The 24041-nt window shown below is 37.9% G+C and overlaps 1 protein-coding gene across 1 annotated transcript in view; it reads right to left on the bottom strand.

Moving 5' to 3' along the window:
- The window catches only part of ME1 (malic enzyme 1), a 165101-nt gene that overhangs the window by 19299 nt on the left and 121761 nt on the right, over nt 1–24041 (bottom strand). The window contains exons 7-9 of the mRNA XM_018078070.3: nt 21287–21396; nt 10928–11025; nt 9026–9139 (exon numbers count right to left, since the gene is read on the bottom strand). Coding sequence (XP_017933559.1) covers nt 9026–9139; nt 10928–11025; nt 21287–21396 — 322 coding nt within the window. The remainder of the gene's footprint in view (nt 1–9025; nt 9140–10927; nt 11026–21286; nt 21397–24041) is intronic.

Raw genomic sequence — 24041 nt, 5'->3', positions numbered from 1 at the left:
GATTTAATGTGATACCTGTGCAGCTATTCACAGGGGAAGATACAAACTCATAAATTCTTTCAATAGAAAGAAGGTAAAGTTAAAAAAAGAGACTATATGTTCTTCTTGCTTTTACTTCCCAAATGTATTCAGCATCTCAAGAAATAAAGAACCACCATTTCCTTATACTTTGTAATGCTATATATTCTTATATGATTTTCTTATCTTTTATAGAACAAGTAATTTGCTAGGGGCATTGTAATCAATTTGCTTGAATTAAAAAAAAAAAAACAAAAAACAAAACCATCCAACCAACTGACAAACTAGTAAAAACTAATGTATTACGACGACATTCATGGTATCTTTAAAGCATAATCAAGCTGCCTGAATGAACTATACAATACACTTTCACAAGAATGCTGAAGGTTGAGAATATTAATAACACTCAAAAAGATTAATAAACCTTAAATCCAAAAACTCTGTGAAAATTCCAGAAATTACTATGGAGAGGAAAAGTATTGCCTCTATCACAGTATAATTCTGTACCAAGAAACCTATGGTATAGTTTGGATTTGAACAAAAGAGAACAAAGCAACCTGAAAACACATATATTAGAAGTCACTATGGTATCTTGGAAAGTAATATGAGTTAAATCCTTTATTAGCAAATTAATTACAATGTGGATTGTGTTAAATCAGTAGATGAAGTACAGAGAAAAAGAAACAACAGCAGCATTCTCTGATTGTGACATTATGTATGAGAGATCTTGGAAATCCTAAAATGTCTATACTCCTTAATTGAACAGAGTAATTTGTATTATATATTATTAATACCAATAGTAAAACATAGTCACTTGGACACCAGGACCTTTCAATTCAAGGAGCAAAAGGAAGTAACAGGACTCAGTATTTAATAGTTTTATGAAAAAATTGCTCGTATGTTGGATTTGAAATGGAAGCAGTTCTTACTTTTAGGGGAGGGTTCTGAAGTTTTTAGTTTTAGTGTCTGATCCAGAGGGATCAGACACTAGCAAATATACATCACAGTTTTCACAGAAAGTTACTCATATCATCATATTATAGCCAAATTGAAGCTCAGATAACAAACAAAAATGACCATCAATAAAACCCTGAGAAAATTCACAGAAAACAGCTGTAAAAACAGGAGACTAGACTGCACAGCAGACATCTATATGGGATATTACGAAACAGGAGGCAAATCTTGCAAATATTGCCAATGTGAAGTCTAATGCCACAGCCCATTTGAGCTGGTTCTGCTGGGGCTGCCCCACGAGCCAAGGCTGAAGAGCAGAGCAGCTCTATACCAGTGAGGCGAGAGAGGCAGGGCTGGAAGCTCTCCAAGAATTGCTCTCTCCATCAGCTGGGAGGCAGCTGTGAATAAGCCAGAGCACCCTGATGACTGCACTGTCCCATATTCAGGCAGCGCTGGCACTCGTCCCATCTAACAACCAGGGAGGCACAAATCTATTTATATAAACACTTGCCTCCATTTGACTCTGTCAACTGCAGTTTATTTAAACAAGAGAACAGAGATCAGTACACAGACAAATTAATAAATTCATTGGAGGTTCTTAAATACTGAAGACATGAGAACTGTAGACTAGAGAGCAAAGTAGTCCATTAGTAGGTAGAGTATTTCCAACTGCAAATGTTTTGGTTTGATTTGAATTTTTCCTGTAAGTTTCCCACTGCACAGTTAAGAGCAAAACAAACAAAAAAGCAGTTGTGAAAAAAAATGTGGTTTAAGAGTCATGGGAGAAGGTGGTGAAACATCTCCCTCTTGGGAGATGGTCTCTACGTGGCTTTTTATCTCTTTCATCACAAGTAAATCCATGGTCTAAAGGTTGTTATGAACCATCTGGTTCAACCAGCTCTAGGCAGGGACTGCAGACAGTGCTGGGAGATGAGGGACCTCCCCTGGGGAGTCCCACAAAGTCATGATAGGGAAGGGACAGGAGAGGCAGAGAGAGCGGGCTGGGAGGGAACAGGCCAGGTTGACCCCCTAGCCAGAACCACAGGACAGCATCAGGTATGAGGAGTCACAAAATGCAAAACAAAAAAGGTGGATATGGACTCACTGGTCAGGGGTTAACTGAAGTCCAGTTCCTGCAGGTGACAGGCACTCCTGTGCCACCTCATTTAGGAACCAAAATAGCAGAGACATACAAGCCCTCCCAAATCCCTGTACCAAGGCTCTAACTATAAAGTGACAGTGCCTCCTCATCAGGCCCATCATCTAACACCTAAAGGTGAAGAGAACACATTAAAACCAGACCAGGCAACTTGGACACAGAACTAATAAACAGTTCGTTATCACATGTGTGAAAAAACCCACAACATTTGGAAGAAATAATGTCATAATGGTTGGCCATTTCAGACTAAGAATTTAGGTAAGAAATGTAATTCTGATGTTGACTTTAGAACACACTGTTAGAAGATTAGGGCTGTTTAAGTCCTGTAAAATTTATAAAGTGCCCTTTTCATGTAAATAAGCATACATGGTTAATGGGTTAACAAGGTTAATAGGCAGGACAAAATTATAAAGACAATTATTTCAAGAAGATAAGATCTGAGAAGTGGAGCAAATCACAAATCCACAAAGCACTTGAAAATTGAGCCAAACAATCATTCATCTCAGTAACAGAGCACGAGCTAAAGAAATCATAAACCAGCCAAATTAAGTGCCTATCTCATCAATACATCTAATGTACACAGTGTCAAAGAGCTACATGCTAACAAAGTTAATAGATTTTGATGGTGTCTTTCAGAGAAACAGCCCACCAATCATCCTTTTGCCTTATTCTCACTTGTTTTCATACATTACTCACCAAGCATGAGTAATGTTCATGAGATCAGAGACAAATTAATGTGTTTCCTTTTTGCAAAACTTATACTTCATATAGAATACAATAAAGGAAAGATGAAAGCACACACATTGATTCCCCAGACATCAGAATAACTGAAGATGCAAACAAGGATCACTTCATTGGGATGTGACATGAGTAAAATAATCACTGCTTTGAGTGATTGTCATGCCTCAGAGATACCCAAGGCATTGCATCTTTGCTAAAACGTAAATAAATTTTTTTGGCTTAAAAGATCATAGCCAGTTGCAGTCAGCCATAAAAGAACTGATCAAGAACAGAAGTGTCAGAATAATGGACTGTTGATAAGAAGAAAGCTAGAAATAATTAAAAGTTAGCGGAAGAAGGAGTTAAAACATTAGGTGGTATATAAAGTCAACATTAAAACCATTATCAAATTAGTATCTAGAATGAAATAGAAACTTTTTAAAAGAGTGATTATTGACAAAATAATAAAAACATCAGTAACAGTCTGGATAGGATTCAGTTCAATAATACAATATTTAGTTGTGAGCTCTGAAGACTCTTTCACTTGTTACATGAGGTCTGCTGACTCTTATGGAAGCAACCACACCTATATGGCACTGAAGTTCTGGTGTCAATCCCAAATGTACCTCTTCCATCATTTTCTAAGCAAAGATTTGAACTATGTATGTACCCAGGTTTGACTGAACCATAAACTTTAATCAAGGTCATATCCCCTGCCAGTTATTTGGTTGTGATGATCTTATCCAAATATGAGTGCCAGGGATAATGAAATGGGGGAAGGAGGAGGAAAAATGAAATCATTTTATGGGATTATCTAAAGGTTTACCTGGTTATCTCAATTTTAAATAATTAGGATCAAAGAAACTGGTAAACTTCTGGGATCTATTTCAGTCCTCCTCTTAGAAAGATCAACATTCTGAAGCCTCAACCATTAGACCTCAGTGGATGTTCTTGTGCTTGCCATACAGGGGATGAGATCACACATCTAACGGACATTTAAAATACAAATCACTTGACTAGATACAACTATTACTCTGCTGAACTAGAAAGAACAGAGTACAAAACTGTCAAAAGCAACACTGCTCCATGTTGACATACTCTTTAAAATTATGGATAATATTCATGCCTATGCAAAGGAACTTCTTCTGTGCACTAGGGATTATGTGGCATACAAAAAACTAATGATGCCTTGCAAATTACAGACAAACTTCACCCCAAGAGAATTACATTGGGCAGCCCAGGAACATTCCCAACAGCATGTCCATCCTCAGCACAGGAGCAGCTATCCTTGGCAGAGGGCAGTGGGGTTTCTAGTGAGTCCTTTTAAATACTAAGAATGCCTTATTATTTGCAGCATATTCCCAGGAAGTTTCAATAACCATCTTGCCTAGTCTGTTCTTGGTATTGCCTTAAAAAGAAGAAGAGGGAAAATAGAAGTCTTTGCAGCACATTACTGAAATGCTCAGACAATCGTGAACATCATGAACATCCTAAAACTGATAATCACATTCTGCCTCTTCTCAGCTAGTTGACACAAAAGAATTTACTGTCTTTGAAGTTCATGGGCGAAGACTTGACACTAATATAGCTAAACATGATACTATGCCAGCTTTAAAGACGACACAAAATGTGTTCATCACACATTTTGCAATTTGTGTGATTAACAGAAAAAAATATGGGAACACTGAGAATATGGGAATGGAAAGGAATGTGGAAGACATAACCCATCAATGTTTTCATATACGTAAAAAGTTATTAATCAATCAGAGAGAATGTGATCATGGGACAGAATTCAGAATTAAAGATGAGTCCCAACTGCTTATGTATAATCTTCTGTATTGGGTCTGGCTGAGATAGACTTCATTTCCCCACAGCCACCCTCACAGTGCTGTGCTTTGTGCTGGTAGTTAGAAAGAGGTTGATAACACACCGGTGTTTTGGCTACTGCTGAGCAGTGCTTGTACAGCACCAGTGCTGTCTCACCAACATTCACCCCCCTATCGTTTGCTGACAGAAGTAGAGAATAAGCCTTTTTTCTCTGCACTTATGAGCACACAAACTTGAACTTTTGCTTCAGTAAACTGCTTGATCTCAACCTACAAGTCATTTTCCATCTTATTTTTTCTCCACTGTCCAACTGGGAAAGGGAGCAATAGAATGACTTGATGGGCACCTGGCATCCAGCCAAGGTCAACCCTCCAGTCTTTTATTGGCACCCACTGTGGGGCTCAATCCCATGACTCTGAGATTAAGAGTTTCATTATCTATCAGCTGAGCTATCTGGGCTCCAGCATGGGCTCCTTCATCCACAGGTCCCTGCCAGGAGCCTGCTCCAGCACAGTTTCCCACGAGTTCCCAGCCCTCTTTCAGACATCCACCTGCTCCAGTGTGGATCTCCTCCACAGGCTGCAGATAGACCTCTGCATTCCTGTGGTCCTCCATGGGCTGCAGGAGGACAGCCTTCTTCATCACGGTCTTCATCACAAGCTGCAGGGGAATCTCAGCTCCGGTGCCTGGAGCACCTCCTGTCCCTCCTTCACTGACCTTGGTGTCTGCAGAGTTGTTTCTCTCAGATGTTCTCACACCACTCTTCTCTGGCCACAATTTCATCTGCACAATAACTTCTTTCTTTCTTTCTTAACTATGTTATCACAGAGGCATTACTATCATTCCTGGTTGGCTTGGTCTGGGCCAGCAGCAAGTCCGTCCTGGAGCCGGCTGGCATTGGTTCTACCAGACGTGAGGGAAGCTTCTGGCAGCTTCTCACAGAAGCCACCCCTGTAGCTCCCCCCCTTCCCCCGCCACCAAAACCTGATACGTCTTCAACTACACAACAGTGCAAAAGCAACTTTAAAGGTATCTTTTAATTAAACATTAAAATTTCCATTTGAATGCACTGGGATACTTAAGACAGTAAGTTTCAAAAAGTCACATGGTTTACGTGTGGCAAAATTCTAATGATATTATTATCTGCAAACCTTCCTCAGTCACCTTTGCAAAACAATTAATTTCAACTGGTGAAAGCATTCTAAATAAATTTGAAAAGACCAAACAACAATCCCAAACGAATACCAACAACACCATAAGGTCTCTAGAATGCAGTATAGAACACAACTATAGGTAGCATAACAAACACAGCTTTCATCACCAGCTCTTTCACCACAACATAGCAGAAAAGTTGGTCATCAGACTTGGTTTAATGAAAACAGATGGTTCCCATGGAGGGGGAGGTGGGAATAAAATTAACAGGAAAATGAAAACACAGCTGCACTTGAATTAAAAAGCCACAAAGGACAAAATCAGCAACAAAAGCCTGATAAGTGACTTCGTGGCAGCTTTTGAGGGTGGGGTAAGAAGAAAAAGGTGGAAACTGCAGTTAGGTCAACAAAAGTTCCAAGGTTCATTTTCTTTGGTTAGAACTGGTTGAAACACTACAGAAAGCAGATGAAAGGAGAAACAATGTTTAAATCTATAATCACACATTGCAAAATTAATGATCAAAGGACAGCATAGAATATAAATGATGTAAAAATTAGTTTCGTTGGACAAAGTAATTGCTGAGTCTTAAGAGATTCTCCTGTTTCTCACACTGCTAAAGCAACAGATCAGAACACTTCTAGGACTGAAAAAGTCTCACTGCTTCAAGTAAAATTCTTTTGATTAAGCAGGTTTTTGTAAAGCAAAGTTGAAGGGACTCTTCATTGAACAGATTTCTTTTGATACATGTCCTTAGTAGTATGTCAGTTTAGGTTATGTAAAAGTTGGTTAAGCAGTGATCTATGTTGTAGCTTGGCAATTCTTACCTTTGTAATAATGAAAAGGTTGTGTCCTTCTGATTGTACAGTTTTCTCATAAATTTTCTCTTTTTACTTCTCTTATCTCATTTCTAAGAATCTGGAAAACCTTTCAAGGCTTTGTAGCACTTTTCTGCAATCAGCTAAAGCCCAAACAATTTCCTAAGCGGACTTAAATCACAGCATTCTCTCTCAGGCCAGAAAAAGGAACCAGGAATAGCTTAATTATTTACTTGCTGTACATATTTCCTGGCAGTTAAATCTCAAGCCTCAAGATGCTTACATTGTATTTTCTTTGTATTTTCTTTCTTTTGGGGTAGGGCATTTTTCTTTTATTTTTCTTACCTTCAGGGGAACATTTCTTTGCAGAAGAAGCCAAGAGAGGACTTGCAGCACCCTAGGCCAAGAACATGCTTCCTTATGCCCAGCTCAGGCCTTGTCCTGACAGATCTCCAGCTTCTAAACCCAGCAGGCTCTTCATAAACACAGTGCAGCAGTAAGCACCCACACATTCTCAAGCCCTCCAGGATGGCTAGATGGGAAAATTAGTGCTCCCAGGCCTTCCAGGAACACAAGCAACGACCTGAAATGTGCACCGTTGGCTCCTGCTGTTTGTGTCAACATCTGGCCACAAATTCAGCCCTAATCTACCTCAGACAGCTGTTATGTCTGGCTATCACAAACAGTTCACAAATATACTCTAGGCAGAACATGAAATTCAGTGGACTGTTTTTTGGACAAAACCCAAATTAAAGGTCCAGCAAGAAGAATAAGCGAGGAAAGGAACACTGAAGCTGTGTGAGACACTGATTAGTTTTGGCACTGCCTGAGAGCAGAGAAACTAGAAGGTGGTGAGGAAAGAATGCAGTCACCGAGTCACTAAAAATTTAGAACCCGTGAAAGGAATCAGTCGTTGCGTACCAAAAGCAACAACCCAGCTTCTCGGCTGACTAGCAAATTAGCAGTGAGAGGTGTAAAGAAGCAGGGAGAAGAAATGAGGGAGAGAGAAGAAAGGCTGGTTAACCACCTCAACTGGACAGACAGGCAGCTGAGACCTGTTTTGCTGCCTTAGGGCTGGGAAGTTCCTACACTGTCCCTGTCAGTTTGTTCCCTTAACAGTACCAGAAGGTGATTTTAGTTCAATTGCATTATTTTATAATCCCAGTCTCTATGGTGGAAGAAATGGTGCAACACATCGCTCTTCTTAGACAACATCAAGGTTTCAACAGCCACAGACAATACACAAGCCTTCAGTCATCTATGTTTGCATGCAAAATCACTTTAAGATTATTAGATGAAAACAAAAAGGATTAAAAACACTCACCAAAATAAACAAACAAAAAGAAAAACACCAACTCCTCCCCTCCAAAAAACCCTAAAACACCTGTGTCCTAGATAGTGGCATTCTTCTGTACCTGATCAGGCTACTTTTCTGCCTTCTGGTAAGGGGTGTCCAAGATGACCTTAGTAATACTCTCCCATCTCAGAGTCTATGATCCTACTATTTTCTCTCGAACAGCATGAGTGAAAGGTGCTGTGATGCTGTTCAATAAGCCAACAGATACTGACTGCATCCTCTTGATGCAAAGGAATGTGCACCACAAAAGATCTTTCATATCAGATAGCAAAAGAACACTGGGCAGGAGTGTGGTACCAACAAACATGACCACAAATACTGCAAACCAACCAGCAAGGTGAAAAAGCAAAGCCAATTGGCCTCTCATCCATTTCCTTTAAGTAGCTCACAAACTATTAAATGCATAACTACCTTTTAAAACATACCAGTTTCTTTATTCTGGCACATGGAATTCATATGTTTCTTTATTTTGGCACATGGAAGGAATGAGGTAAGGGTGACTGATGAAGTCTCTCAGCAGCTTCAAATTCTGACCAGTGTTGATAGCACTGCAGACCACAACATCTGCAACATGAGCTATATCACTGTGCAGAGAAGCTATTTGTTGCAAGGTATGTCAGTTGTTGCAGAAGGATGACTTGCCTGCCATCCTAATAATGTATGTATATGTCTTTGTGCAAGACTGTGCTAAAAAATAGTAGTCGCATTAACATGGGAAATATTAAACCCTCAAGTTGAACATTTCTTTCTTCACACATTTTTTAATGAACTGCTGAAAAATTCTCTTCATTATGTGCTCATCCCTAAGAGAAATAGAGCAGGAACTCCAAGCATAATAATCCCCCACCCTGAAGAAACATGGAAGTCTGTCATTAATTTAATAAACTTTAGAAAAGAAAAACAACTTGCTATGCCAAGAGAGATATATTGTTGCAGTTGCTTTCACAAAGAAGATATTCTTGTCTTTATCTACAGAGTGCAAGTAATATCATGATATTTAAAGGAATGATAAAATCATATTACCTTTACTACTAATCCCTTTGAGTCAACCAACCATATCCTTTTGGTAGCTGCATCTTTGGAAACCCCTTCTTTTTCCATAGCCATAACAACGAGGTTTGCTATCCCTAGTGCAGCCTGAAGGAAAAAGAAAAGTAGTATAAAAAACAAGAAATATAAGAAATCCCCTGCTCACTTGTTTCCTTTAACCACTACTTAAGGTAAGTTTCTTAATTTCATCAAACAATAAAACTGAATAATTATTTTTTCATAAAGTAAACCTAATGAACTGTTGCTACCATTTGGTAATTAGAAACCGTAATGTAGAAAAATAGCATAGATAAATCTTATATCATATAGATAAATCATGGTACAGATAAATCTTCAGATGGCACTTAGAGTGTGGAGAGTGCAATAAATGTTTAAACTAGAAAATTCTAGAACTAACATTTATTCCACATAATAATACTTACAGCCCTGGAAGTGTTCAAGGCCATGCTGGATGGGGTTCTAAGCAACCTGGTCTAGTGGAAGGTTCCCTGCCCATTGCAGTAGAACTGGAACTAGATGATCTTTAAGGTCCCTTCCCAAACCATTCTATAATCCTATGATATTAATCTCAGAATGCATTAAGTATTTTTACTTCTTTGAAATTTTTGTAATTTAAACCAAAGGAAATCACAGTCTGCATGCCAGAAAGTAAAAGCCAGTTCTAAAAGATTTTTTGCTTTTATCTTTTTTTTAAAATGTCGATCAGGAGGGTAAGTCTCCTTTTACCTACTATTCATTTATTTTGTAACTCTAGATTTGGCTGTGCTCCCAGTGAAAGCAGGGAAGAGGAAAACTCACTTATCAATATTTTGCTGAAATGTGAGTAATTCTTACTGGATTTTATAATATTTCATCCAACAGATCAAATGTCATACAGGTACAGATTGAAAACCAGGCAACAAAGCGAGCCCAGAGACCACTCAGTATTTCTAATTACCAACTCATATACATATATAGGGTTGGTTCTGTTTCTTGTTCACTGAGAATCAAGTGAGATAACCCTGTTTTCATTAAGAAATAAGTAGTTTTATTAAAAATGAGCTCCTGTAGGAGGGATGACATCTACCATTACCTCTTTGCAGTAACAGGTGCGCTGACAATACTAATAAAAAAACCCCAAACATTAGAGCATGGATTAATCTCTCTGTTGAACATGGAGCAAAACCAGGAGAAGGAACTCCAAAGAGATGGACAGTCTTGATGCACCAAGGCATCGACACACCAGACATGGATACAAGTAGTTCTGAAAACTACAGACTTAACATCAAATATTTAATGAAATTAAAGAAGTCTCCATGGGGTTGAAGACTTCATGCAAGAGATGCAAGAGATGACAAGCCACACTGTAGATAAGTACAACCTTCACTTGTGTGAAGTGGCTTAGAAATTAATACTGAAAAATTAGTATAAAAAACGTGCATAAAATCTTCAGAAATGGATGATTTCAATATGCAGAATACTGAAAACCTGTATTCAATGACAAAAAAAATTCAAAGGGGCACTGCTTCCTTCTAAATAACACTGATTTATGTAAATATGTTTTCTTTACTTTCTCTGATGTATTTCCTCATCTTTCAAAAATGTTTTGTTTGCTTATATTGAGAGCAGTTCAATAACTTACAGGTGAAGAGCTAAAACCAGAAGTTCTAAAAAAAGAACAGATCTCTAAAAAATGTCTTATGAAAAATACAAGGCTTGACAAGATGATCAGAGATTTTTCTGCAAGTTTACATTTGAATTAAAAACCAACTTTCAGCACGTGTTAGTGATTGTTCTACCCATTTAATCATCTTGTTAAGTGGACACATATAACTTGATTAAATACAAAGAAAAATCACCATAGCACAATTTTTCATGATGTATAAAAATACATACCTCTCCAGCTCCCTGGAACAACACTGTGTGATCTGATAACTTGTTCTTGGTAATACGCAGAGCTGCAAGGAGACCTGCAACAGCAACAGATGCAGTTCCTGAAGGTAAAAAAAAAAAAAGAATAAATTTGGTTATTCTGGACACAATTACAAAACATTACATTTTAAATAATTCCACAGCATCTTTTGGCTAAAACATACAATTAGTGAGGGTAGTAACAAATAGTTGAGCGGAACTGGGGTTTGCTCTACTTTGTTCTTATGAAAGTTAAATTAAGTGGGAATATCTTCAGAGTAATGTGAAATTAAATATCATCAATTAATTCTACTGGATGGGTATAATGGCTAGGGCATTCAAACTATAGAATACTCTGGTTAGGACCTTTCTTAGAAGGGAAGGGTGCAAAAGCCCAGACAGGTGTATTTTGAAGGACTCCAGATACTGAAAATTAAGATACTGGTTTCATTCTTAAAATAGATACACTCCAAGTACAGTAAAATACAAGACTAAAATAAACCTTCATTTCTCATGGAGAGGTTGTCAGAGTAGATGAACAAACTGAACATTTACAGAGAAGCAAAGCTAGCTGATGGAATAGGGCCACCTTATTTAAGACTCCAGTCCACTGTGAAGGGGATCTCAGCTCACCAGCATCTAAAACATTGGAGGTGCCTTTTAAATCTATCTCTGAGTTATGCTACCCAGGGAAAAAGGCTAACATTTAGTTTTAAGATTAAGCCTGTGGAGGCTTTTCTTCTCCAAATCAGAATCACAAAGAATGAGATACCTGTCTGCCTTTGAATGGAAAAATTTTGGTCTTCATTGTGAGAAACAGCTATTAATGAATAGTAGGGCAATAAAGAGAACCCAAGGAGGAATCAAACCCAAACTTGTTCACAGTGGTAGGATCAGTCATACCTCTGTGATTGCTGACGTATCTTTGTCTAACTTGTCCCTAAAGTCTTCTTTTGAATGTTCTTATGATCTCCTCAGAAAGCTACTCCATTTGGTTGAAAATTTCTAATGTAAATGTTTCTTTTCTGCTTCTTCTTGTTCTATTTTGGTCTCTTATCTACTACTGGAAAACTTTTTATTTTGTCTTTGCAACAAGTCATGTATTATATTTGAAGATTAATGCTGCCCCAACCTGCTTTTCTTATGTGGAACAATCCCAATTCTTTCATGCTTTCTAAAACAGCACTCATTTCCCTCCTTGGGTTGTTTCTTCTATTCCTTGAACTGCAGCACCCAAATCAATACACTAGACTGCAGGTGAATTGCCAGCACTGCTGAGTCTAGCTGTCAGCTTCTGTCATGCTCAAGAAAGTTGTATTTAGTCGTCAGGACCTCATATCTGGCTCTTCTGACCCTAAGCTTGAAGGTGACTCCTTCTCCCCAACAAAGTCTACTGGAGGGGGAAGATTTTCTTTCATGAATTTTTTCTTTCATGAATTTTTCTGACTTCAGGCAACAAGCTTGTATTTTTCACAAGTTATTATCCTCATTAAAACCCAGGCATAAGGTGGACCAAAAAAACCCCAAACCAGTCAGACTCTATTTCTGCAAGGATCCATTAAATACTGGAAAAAATGCTGAGAAAGTGCATTAGTTTTCAACAAGTTCACAGAACCCATAAAGACATCCTGTGGATGGGGATGTGGTAGTGACATAGATAATATCAGCAGCAAAGTTGTGCTCAATGTGTTTCTTTAGAGGAAATTCTGAAGAACCGATATCAGACAGCACTAATTTCATCAGAACTGAAAAAGCTGTACTGGACACTAACAATTAGGTATTGGAAGTCAAAAAATGGTTTTCAACAGTGTTTGAAGATTTAAAATGCCTATCTAATTCAGAGAGAGCTGAATCACAGGGAGACAATCAGGGGCCCTGCGATGTCCAGTTCTGGGAAAAGAAATGAATCCTTCCTTCTCTGGGCAGCAGCTAAAGATGAGGCTACAAATGATTTTGAGAAGCCTGCAAGAACTTAAAAGGAGAATCACAGAATCATAGAATCAGTCAGGTTGGAAAGGACCTCCAAGATCATCAAGTCCAACCCTTGATCTACTACCACCACAGTTACTAGACCATGGCACATCCAGTCTCATCTTAAAAACCTCCAGGGACAGAGAATCCACCACTTCCCTGGGCAGCCCATTCCAATGCCTGATTACCCTCTCTGGAAAGAATTTCTTCCTAATATCCAACCTAAACCTCCCCTGGCAGAGCTTAAGACCATGCCCTCTTGTCTTACAGATAGCTGCCTGGGAGAAGAGACCAACCCCCACCTGGCTACAACCTCCTTTCATCTGCTGGCTTCTACAAATCTATTCCTGATCATCACTGCCCTAACTGCTTTTCCTAAGCTTTTGATCCTAGGGTGGCTTGCATACAGAGCGTGTGCAGAGCATTGGATGTTGTGTCCCTAATTTCATGGGATATTCTGAGTTGGAAGGGACCTACAAGGATCATCGAGTCCAACTCTTAAGTGAATGGCCCATACAGGGATCAAACCCATAATCCTGGTGTTATTATCACCATGCTCTAATCAACTGAGTTAATCTCAGGGTCAGCAATTGCCTACAAGCCACCCAGTTGCTTTTGAGGGGAAAATTCACATTGCTACTGATTTTTCCTTCATAAAAAGTGTGAAATAGGTATGACAAGCCCTCCAAAAGTGTATGGCCCAGAATGTGCACATTGGACATTTGCCCTCAACATGCAGCTCCCCTAAATTTGCTCTTCATAATTTTACTTTCTCATAAACAAGGCAAATTTTAAAGTTGAGAGAACAGTAATCTCTACATTAAACTCCAGGAGGTGCTCAAAACAGACATTCATACAGCAGGCGCACAGACCATTGATTTTTCAAGACATGTAACTAAGGCACTAAAAAAACAAAAGTAATAAGAAGCCTGGTAGCAGGTAAACCTCTTCTTAAATGACATCATCTGGGTGTTGAAGGCTGGGTTTGAATCTGTGATTCATAGGTAGGATCATCTGAGTTTCAAGAATGGCTACTTCTTCAAAAATAAAAGATAATGCATAATAGAATTTAACAACACATTTTAAATTTAGAAAGTCACTTTTTGAAGTAAATCCACCTGAGCAGTTAAAAAACATGTGCCTTTAGAACTAAAAAGTTTGTTACGTGCTTTTGATTATGACTTTTCCCTTCAATCATCAGAAATACAGGACACCTCGTTCTCAGCTCACTTAATGTTTAGACCATACAAATTTGGCATTTTTAGTTACATAGTAATTTTTATGACTTGTTCTGTCCTTCATTTCTAAATAAAAATATCTTAAAAATGGTTCCTCTGAGGCATGCCTTTGGGAACAACAACCATCAGGCTGAGACACTTCCACCCCACAGTCTCCAAGAGCCAGCTTGTTTCTTTCCCAGATGACACTGTCTTCCTCTGGCAAGGGCCAAATTGGCAAAGACCAAAAATGGCAAAATAGAGAAGTCAGAGTGTGCTCTCAGTTTCCCTGGGTACTCTACCAAACACTCGCCATAACCAGCAAGAAAAAAATCCCATCCTCTCCTTGGATGCAAAATTCTTTCTTCTATTTTATATTACACAGCTCTTCTTGTAGGGGAGGAGAAGCAGAGAGCCTACATAACATAGCTTATTCCTAAGACCAGCAGTCTGAGCTCTTGAAAAGGAAAGCTGAGCTGGAGCACTGTACAGCCCTGTTTCCAGCTCTTGAAGACAGAAGTTGTGGTCACCTCAGAACCCTGCCCTCATCAGAGGACTTCTCAGAGAGCCATGAAAGCTGCACTTCAAGCTGCTTTCTGGTGACATGTCATAGATTTATAACAAATGGGAATGCTGGGATACCATCTTATCTTCATGGTTGATGTACTGTTGCTAAGTTTGTTAGCTAGAAAAAGGTACTGCAATTAAGTATTACCAGTTAGGATACTTTTACATTACTATACCATCCTCTGTTTTAAGGAAAAGTAAAAGATATATGAAACATAAATAAAATGCTACATTGATTGTCAGTAATATTTTTCATTGATTATTTGCATGGGATGTGAGCTAGCATTACCTTTATATTCATTATGAGGTTGATTCAGAACAAAAGTTATAATAGCAATATATAAAGGCTTAAATATGACATCTCTCTCAAATCACGATTTGCACAGCACTGCTCTAAAAACGGTATTTAAAAGTAGTCCACACCAATTTTATTCAGCCTTTTGATTCTAAAAGGGATAAAGACCCAATTTATTAGATTCCTGAACCCACTATCACTGCTGCTGGCAGTGGCTGTCATCACTCCTCGTCAGCAGCTTCCCTTATTCCTTCCTACTGAAAGGGGGGCACCGTCAGCCTGAATAGCAGATCTGTTTAACCGGAACTGCTCTGACTAACAGCATGACCTTAAATTTCACCCTGAATACTGACTCAAGGTTTTGAAAAGAATCAAAATGCAATTCCCGTCCATCTGCCAAAGCCTAACCACTTTGCTCAGACATGATGAAGCAGAAACAGAATTTTGCTGCTTTTCTGACTGTCATCACTATAGGAAGGAGAGAATTGACTTGGCCCTCTCCTAGAGAACAGGTTAAATCTTTTGTGTGCAGAATAAGATAGACATTGTTCATGGATATGATTTTGAAAACTCATTCTATTTTCCACAGATTTCTAGAATAGCCAAAACAAATTTAACAAAGGATATTTTTCTAAAGCAGTGTCAACTGCTGTGACAGCAAACATTTCATTATAGTTTTCTAGGAAGGTGAGTCTTGTAAAAATACAATAGATGTGAAATTTCAAGGTACACCATTCTATACCAAGTTTGTGTTTTCTGTGCAAGATTCTTTAGCTTTACTTATTACTGTAAACTGTGCAACTGAGCATGAATATTTGAAGGGATATCCATGACCTTTTGGGGTTGGCACACTATAAATGCTTTGGAGCACAGAGTATTCTTTCAGCAGACACATAATTGAAGACAAAAAAATGGGGGGAAAAGCCCCAAAAGATGAGGAATAAGAACTTCATTTATATTGGATGTAAATGGCTTATGGCTCTGAAGCATTTGCCCATTATTTAGTTTCAAAAAATAAAACTTGTAATCAAGTATTAGTAGTTCCTTTATGTAATTTTACCTACCTTGTCTTAAAAAGCTAGCAAACAAGAAGAGGGGAGAACTTTCTACAGCACATTCTAAAATCTGAGGTATTCATTCTGGACTAAAAGATTAGGAAGTGGTAAAAGTAAAATTCATATTTCTTAATACAAAGAAGAACAGAAATCACATGTTAATACAGCCAGCCATCCAAACAGCACTTCATAGAGTGCTAGGGAGGGGAAAAAAAAATCCATTCTCATCTCCTAGATTTACTGGGAAAAAGGTGAGAGTAAAGATCCTATCAAAAAGGTATAATCTCAGTCGCTAGTGAGGCAAATGCTACTGCTGTGGGTAGTTCAAAAGGACCCTTTTTTAAGAGATGGGAACTCCTTCTCCTTGCTATGAACTGGCTCCTCAAAGCTTTGTGTGCACACTGCCCTGCTCTGCAGCTGCAACAGTCAGGCAGTGCAAGCAGGGAAAGGCTCTAGGGAAGGGGAATGTATCCTTTCTAAAACAGCAACCATTTGGCACACTTGGAAGGGGATACAGAGTCCCAGAAGCACAGGGTGGCTGTGACTGGGAGGTCATTTGGTGCAACTCCTTGCTCAAGCTGATTGCGAATGGATTTATTTTTTAAACCTGTAATGAGAAAAAAATGAAACAGAGGAATACTTGTACATACACATATTTGTATATACACATGGAAACTTATACAAAAGGTGAGGCATTTACTTTAAAGCATACTGATTTCAATGTAAATTTACCACTGAGTAATGGAGAGGTGATATCCTGAATATACTAAAAGAAAAATACACTTTACATAGCTCTACAGCATATGTCTTAATAGGTTTTTTAAAAATTATTTTATTTTAAAAATCCCAACGTGCTTCACTTGTAAGCAAATTTCTCTTCATATTACAAAAGAAGTTTTCTACAGTTTGCACATCATATCAGAATTTGAGATATACAATATCAATATATGAGCTATTACATGTCATTTGACTTTGCATTTTTAAAATTCCTGGTCAGAGAATGAATTGGAAGCCCCATGCCCACCACAACCACAACAACAAACCCAAAACCTTCTTTACAATGCTATTTCAAGAACTGGAATTTCCAGGTACCAAATGTATACTTTTTGATGTTAATATTAAAAAGAATTAAATCTTAAAAAGGAGAATTGTTGTGACAGAGAAATTCTGATCTCTGAGAATGGCAGAGATGACTTAATAACTGATTTAATGTTGAATTGGTCATAATGTAACTTCCAGGTATAATTTTCCTAATTATTCAAATGGCAGTCTGGTGATTTAGCATATATTTCAAATCAAACCATACATGTAAAATCAAACAATAATCTTAAGTTATATGGGCTCTACATTTTTATTTTAGGTTTCTTTCTTTTCATAAAATGTTGATGCAATTAAACAGCACAGCTGTTAAAAAGTAATGACATCTAAGGTCATGATGAATACCAAAATTAATTCCAATCCAGTGCAGTCTCTCCAAGTAAATATTTTTGTTGGCATAAAATACAGTCTCTGTGTCCATAATAGGGGGAAGCACTGTGGGCACTGTGGGACAGCGAAACACTTATTTCATGTAGATTGGCTTATACTGCAGAAGTTTGTCATTGTCAATTGAAACAATTTTAAAGTACAGGAGTGGGAAAAAAGATTAAAACAATTTAAATAATTGACCTGCATAGAGTCAGCAAGGCTAGAGAAATTTATATTACTATTTGAAATGTACCCACATCAGCAATGACTACAAGCAGCTACCACATGATAAGCAGTGAGAGACCCACATAAAACAAACGCACCACCCTAAAGATGCGCAAACACGCCTTAAGCCATTGATTGTACTTGAGTAGCAAAAACTCTTTCAAAAGACCCACCAAAATCAAATAGGTGTGGAAAGGGAGCACTATGGCATCCGGCACTGCCCCAGCTGGATTTGTGAGGGGCAGGCAGGTATGGCCTAAGCCAGTCCCACCTGTAAGCAGGACTCCAGACAATGCAGTCCTGGCCTTGTACCTAGGACTTCTTCTTTAGCAGGTCTTAAGAGACTTCTGCTGCAGCAGGGAAGGGAACTGGATAGTTTCTCTTAGGGGATTTTCAAACCATGGATCCCAACCCTGCCTCATTCTAGGGTGATCAAGCAGAGAACATCTTCGACCTTGATAAACAGCTTTGTTTGACAACATAGGCTCCAGTTCTTCTGGCACTGGTCCATTCCCATGCAGGGGTTGGAGAGATAAAAAAGCCACGTATCATATCTTCAAGAAAATTCCACCTTTTCCTTACAACTTCTCCTTCCTAAATATATTGGAGATAAACAAAACTAACAACCTCATCTAATTCAGGAATTTCTAAATGTTGTGAAGTTTGACATTACATAATTAATTAATATTCCTCCCATATAGGAAATCATGATCAAAAGGCCCTCAATTCTGGAAAACGTTAGTTAGACAGAACCAGATAAAAGTATTTGTTTTAAATCCAAGGCTTTCACTGATTTTCTTTTCCAAAAATCAGTTTATGTGTTTCATAGAGAAGAAGAAAAAAAAGCATCAAGCTGATTTGTGGTCAGAATAAAACCAGACAAGAATCCAAGGAAAAAAGTGAATATTTTCTCCCTAAGGAAACATTATTGCTATTGGGTTTGTAAAAGAGTATTTTGAAAATATAAATATGAAGAAATTACTGTAACTACACAGGGAAGAAATTCACCACTCATCCAAAACCAAAGATGCTTTCTAGAATGCTAAAATATGAAGAATTTTATTATTTCAATATAGTTTTATAGCAGTTAGTCAGAATCCTGTTCACCCTTGTTCCCAATTCCTTGAGCACAGAGAGGGGATGCAGGAAAAGTTACAAAGCTTTCTCCGAAGGAAATGATGTGATCTCACTGTAGCAGGGATGGAGACAAATCTGTTTCCAGAAGTTCTTAAATATATCTATAGGTGACCCTTAATGGTCAGCCTCTAGTGGTTCCATAAGATCAGTGTTTTGGCAGACTTTTTCCAAATGTTCTGCAGTGGTGTCACTTAGGGGAATGGTGACACCCTGTAAATACCTGTGAGCTAAGAGAAGGCAACTGCATTTGTCCAAGTGAGTACCTGCAGATGGGTATGCAGCTTTCAATGTTTTCTTTGTCTTTTATAGTGTCTGTCAGAAGTCAGGATCATTTAGTAGCTTGTTTAGATTTGAGATACTTAACGGTTCTCATTGCATCGCTAAGATATATAGGAATCCTTTCACTGCATATCCTATGGCAGTGAAAATCCACATGAAAAAAGCCTTTCCTTAAAACATATTAAAGACTTCTTTTGATCTTAAAGTAGCTTTCCCTTGAAAAATATTAAGACTAGGAGAAGCTTTGTTTAAAATATCAAGTAAGCACTATCTTCAGAAGATGAAGGCAAATTAGATGCAGTGCTGTGTTTCTTTGCTTTTATTGGTCTGACACTGCTTGTCCACTTTAGTGCTCTAGGGGTAGAGAATGCAACTTAAATAGAGAGAAAGCCACTCTTTCAAGTAGCGTGGAAAAAATAATGCCATTTAGAATCTGAAAATCTCTAAGGACTGCTAAAAAACTTAGCACCACCCATCCTCATTTAAATTGTGAGGTGAAACATCCTAAGGGTTTATAAAATTGGAATAGAAAGAGAGATAAAAGATCACTGGATCTATATTTGGGCTGTTATTCTACTTCCATGTTATAGGGGAAGATGACATCCTATGAAAATAAAAAGTTACTGAAGGTGATTACGCAGCTGTGACACCTCCTTCCAAGGTGCATGAGAGAGAATGTAGTGGTTTGAAAATGCAAATAAAGACACAAAAGACTTTGTCAGCTAAGTTTACCCATACTCGGTACACTTTTGCTGAAAAGGTTCCCTTCTATTTCTTTGAACCACATTCTAGTTGAGTCTCTCTCTGATTTGGGCTAAGGACCTTTGTCCTGCAAGGAAAGAGAATTCCCTGTAGGAGCTGAGGCTCCAAACAACCAGGGAAACTTCCAGATGCTGTTTGGCATGCTATATTGGACTGCTGTAACCATGGCTACACTCAGATCCTGCAGGGTAGAGAAGCATCATGCTTCTTACAAAGGGAAATGACATTTTATAATTAGTTTATTTCCCATCTGGGAGGTTGTCTTTCATAATCTGTTTCAGACGCGAAGTAAAACTCAGCCAGGCTTGTAACAGAAGCATAGTTCATGTGGCTAGCCAAATCCCTAACACCAGAAAGATAAGGGCTGTTTGAATCCATTGCCATGCATTGAGTCCCTGAAATAAGACCTAGACCCCAAGCATGACTCAAAATAATGACCTCTGGCATACTCAAGCTCCTTATGGTTGGCTTAAAGTGTCACTGAAAACTGCAAGAAATGAAAACAACAAAACTCCCATTTTTGATCCTATCACTGCTGAGGACCTCTATCTACCCAAGGGAACAGGGGGAAGAGGCAAACGGGTGCCCAGGGCCCTCCTTGGGTACCTCTCTGCAGCAGTTCTTCTGACTTCAGCCTCCTCGCAAGGATGGGAGCCAGTGCACTTACTGCCCTAGAGAAAGCTATTTTCCAGTGCTCTTTTCCCAGCTGGATATAAGGCAACTCAAGTAGTAGCATATGCCACTTCAGCCCTGTTTGTCTTTCTTTCTGGGAGAGAAGGGACAAGATCTCCTTCTAGACTGAGCACTGGGGAATCCCCCTCACTGACATTTTCCATCCTAGATATTTTCCCTTTGCCAGCTGTACAAATGATTCAGATGGGAAAATAGAGTCATTTCCCTCTAAAACTGAATGAGACTGTGAGGAAAATTACATGAATATTTAACCGAGTTATTAGTTTAAAAACCGAAATACAGTCTGACGTTTATCAAGCACGGAGGAACAGTGGAGCAGTTGTCACTGCAGTGACAAAAAAACTGAGGGAAGTACAGTCCAGACTTGAACTTTGACATTTGTTCAAAATCCTGAAGTCCATAATTTATATGGTGAAAGCCATTCACATACTAAGCTATTAAAAAAGCCCACAAAGACTGAACTTCTAAATAGAGCATGAGGTGTAAATGAGAAGGGAAAGGTTAAAAGCAAATGCAGCTCACCAGAAACCCATGTTGAGGAAACCCAAGGCAAGATATGACCTGTACATCTACCAATACCACAATAAAGATGATAGATTTGTTTCCCTCTGGAAATTAAATCTTATTTTTCTGGCTTTTGAGCACATTAATGAAGAGAAGAGAAAAAGTCTCTTACCTTGAATGTCATCATTGAAAGTGCAATACTTGTTACGGTACTTATGCAGGAGGCGGAATGCATTAGCATTAGCAAAATCCTCAAACTGAATGAGGCAGTTCATGCCATATCTAGAAAGACAAAAAATTACGCATTACATTAAAAAAAATCAAAATTTTATATTAAAAAGCTATTAACATTTGCAGTCAGATTTTGATTCATACATCTACTGATACGTTTCTGTTATATTTTGTATCTTTATGTTCATATAGATTAACTAGAAGGCATAATTATGCTACTAGTAGTATTTACTCAGTTCTAAGTTATGAATAAAAGATCAGTGAAGAAAGTCTTCACCTCTCTGCAGATATCTCAACAGAAGTCTTCACTGAGAAATCAGGCAGTGAACAAAAAAAGTTGCTCTCAATAAAAAGGTAACACATTCAGAACATGGATTTTATTTTATTGTCATTATGCAGGTCAGAACCATGTAATCACTCACGACATTTTGCTTGACCATTCTTATTATAAAAGAAGTATTGATCAAAGCCATGGGTAATCTAGACAAACAATAAACATGTGAGAACAATTTAAGGAAGTAAAGTGATAGCTGCAAATTTGAATTGAGTTACACTTGGCTAATATACATTAAAATTTTGAGTATATGCAAAACCAAGGCTCTCTACATTTCTTACATCTGTTTCTTAAATAATATGCTAATAATCAATGTTATTGTCCATTTTAATGTTTTCTTATCTTTGTAGCTAATGGAAAAATGCAAATTGGCACTTCCTATTTTGAAATCTCCATATAGTACATTTTGAAAATACAGCATGTGGTTGTATCAGCTGAGCAATTTCTATCATTTAGGTGATATGACTACGTAAGTCAGTTCAACAGCATGGGACAAGTAACTTTTGATGAACCTCATGGTAACAGTCTCATTGCCAATTCACTAGTGTACAATTTCTAGTATAGGTAGTTGCCTATGATGACTTCGACAGGCACAAGGCATCTCAAATACATCTAAAAAATATAAAAGAGAGGAACAAAGGAGTATATATATGGAAACATCCAAGGTCAGGTTGGACAGGGCTCTGAGCAACCTGATCTAGTTGAAGATGTCCCTGCTCACAGCAAGGGATTGGACCAGATGGCCTTTAAGGGTCCATTCCAACAGAAACCACTCTATAATTCTATTATTCTGTATCTTATTTTTTTTTTAATAAAAAAACTGAAGACTCCTGGCACTAGACTTGTATGCCAATACCTAAAAAGTAAACAATTGCCATGCTGTGCCAATAAGGTTACTCCTAAAATGAAAGTTAATAAGAAGTTAAAATAAATTAACATTACTACTATATATCATAGAGTCACAGAATCACAGAATGGTTCAGGTTGGAAGGGACCTTAAAGGTCACCAACTCCCCTGCCAGGGACATGTTTCGTCTAGACCAGCTTGTTCAGATCTTCATCCAACCTGGTCTTGAACACTTTCAGAGATAGGGCATCCACAAATTCTCTGAGCAACCTATTCCAGTGCTTCGCCACCCTCACAGTAAAGAATTTTTTCCTAATTATCTAATCTAAAGTTACTCTCTCTCAGTTTGAAGCCAATCCCCCGTGTCCTGTCCCTACATGCTTTTGTAAATATCCTCCCGTCCTTAGATATGCTTTTTAATAGTATTGTCTCTGGATTCCTTGCCTACCATTCACATGTGGCATTTTTAAGTACTTTCTTAAAACAAAAGCAAAAAATCCCACAAAACCACCAAAAACAATGAATACATTTTCTACACAAAAACTATGTAAAGACTGAATTCAAGCTCACAGACACTGACAACAGGAAAAACCCAAATATAACTTCAATACTGCCAGTATCATATGGGGAAAAAAAGAGTAAAACATGAAAAGGTTAAAATACAGTGTTAACACTAAAACTGCTTGCACAAGTTTGGATCTGGAAATATCACATAAACGTTATCCCACTTTGGAATAATATTACAAGAAAATATATTTTTAAGAAAGGTATTTCAAACTTAAATAAATCAAATGGCAATTTGCAAAGACTAAGGAATCATTTGATTAAAACTTAAAAAAATATTACATTAAGGTGTGGCTATGAAATTACTACCACTAGTGTCTAACAGGACAAGATTGCAAAAGCACACATCCTGATTGATTTAAAGGAGGTTTTCCTTATTTGCTAACAGTGCAAATCCATGAGAGATAGTCAAGCAGTTCATGCTTCATACAAAAAAGCAATACATACATGTCCTGGGAGACTCAGTATAAATAATAATATACTGAGCAGTTCAGTATAAATACGTTAAGTTTTTCTTTAAATCATATATGTGTTTGGCAACCACAATAAGCAAAGCCATCAGTACTAAAAAAAAAGGACAAAAATTCCTGTGACTAAATTAATTTCCATGGAAATCACATATTTACAGCCATATTACAATTATCCAAATCTACGGGGATTTCACTGGCAGGAATGGTAATCCCTGCTGAAAATAAATACATTTTCAGGTTTTATGGAAAAACCTGGACTTCTTCAGCAGCATAATGACAGGCAACTCTTTAAAAGAGAATTTGGCAAGTCAGTAATTCAGTTCTGTAAATCATAACTGGGTTCAAATAAGAAACTAGAGCTGCTTTCAATAATTTTAAATTTCTAACCTGATTCAGTTTCTGCAATGAATTTCTATGATTCCATAAGGGTCCAGGAGCTGACAGTTACATAATAATACGGAACTAATGAGATTAACACTCT

Source organism: Manacus vitellinus, unplaced genomic scaffold (genome assembly GCF_001715985.3).
Source record: "Manacus vitellinus isolate BGI_N305 unplaced genomic scaffold, ASM171598v3 scaffold_4_pilon, whole genome shotgun sequence".
Taxonomy (NCBI): Eukaryota; Metazoa; Chordata; class Aves; order Passeriformes; family Pipridae; genus Manacus; species Manacus vitellinus.
The sequence above is the reverse complement of the archived record's forward strand: the minus strand, read 5'-3'. Positions and strand labels throughout refer to the sequence as shown.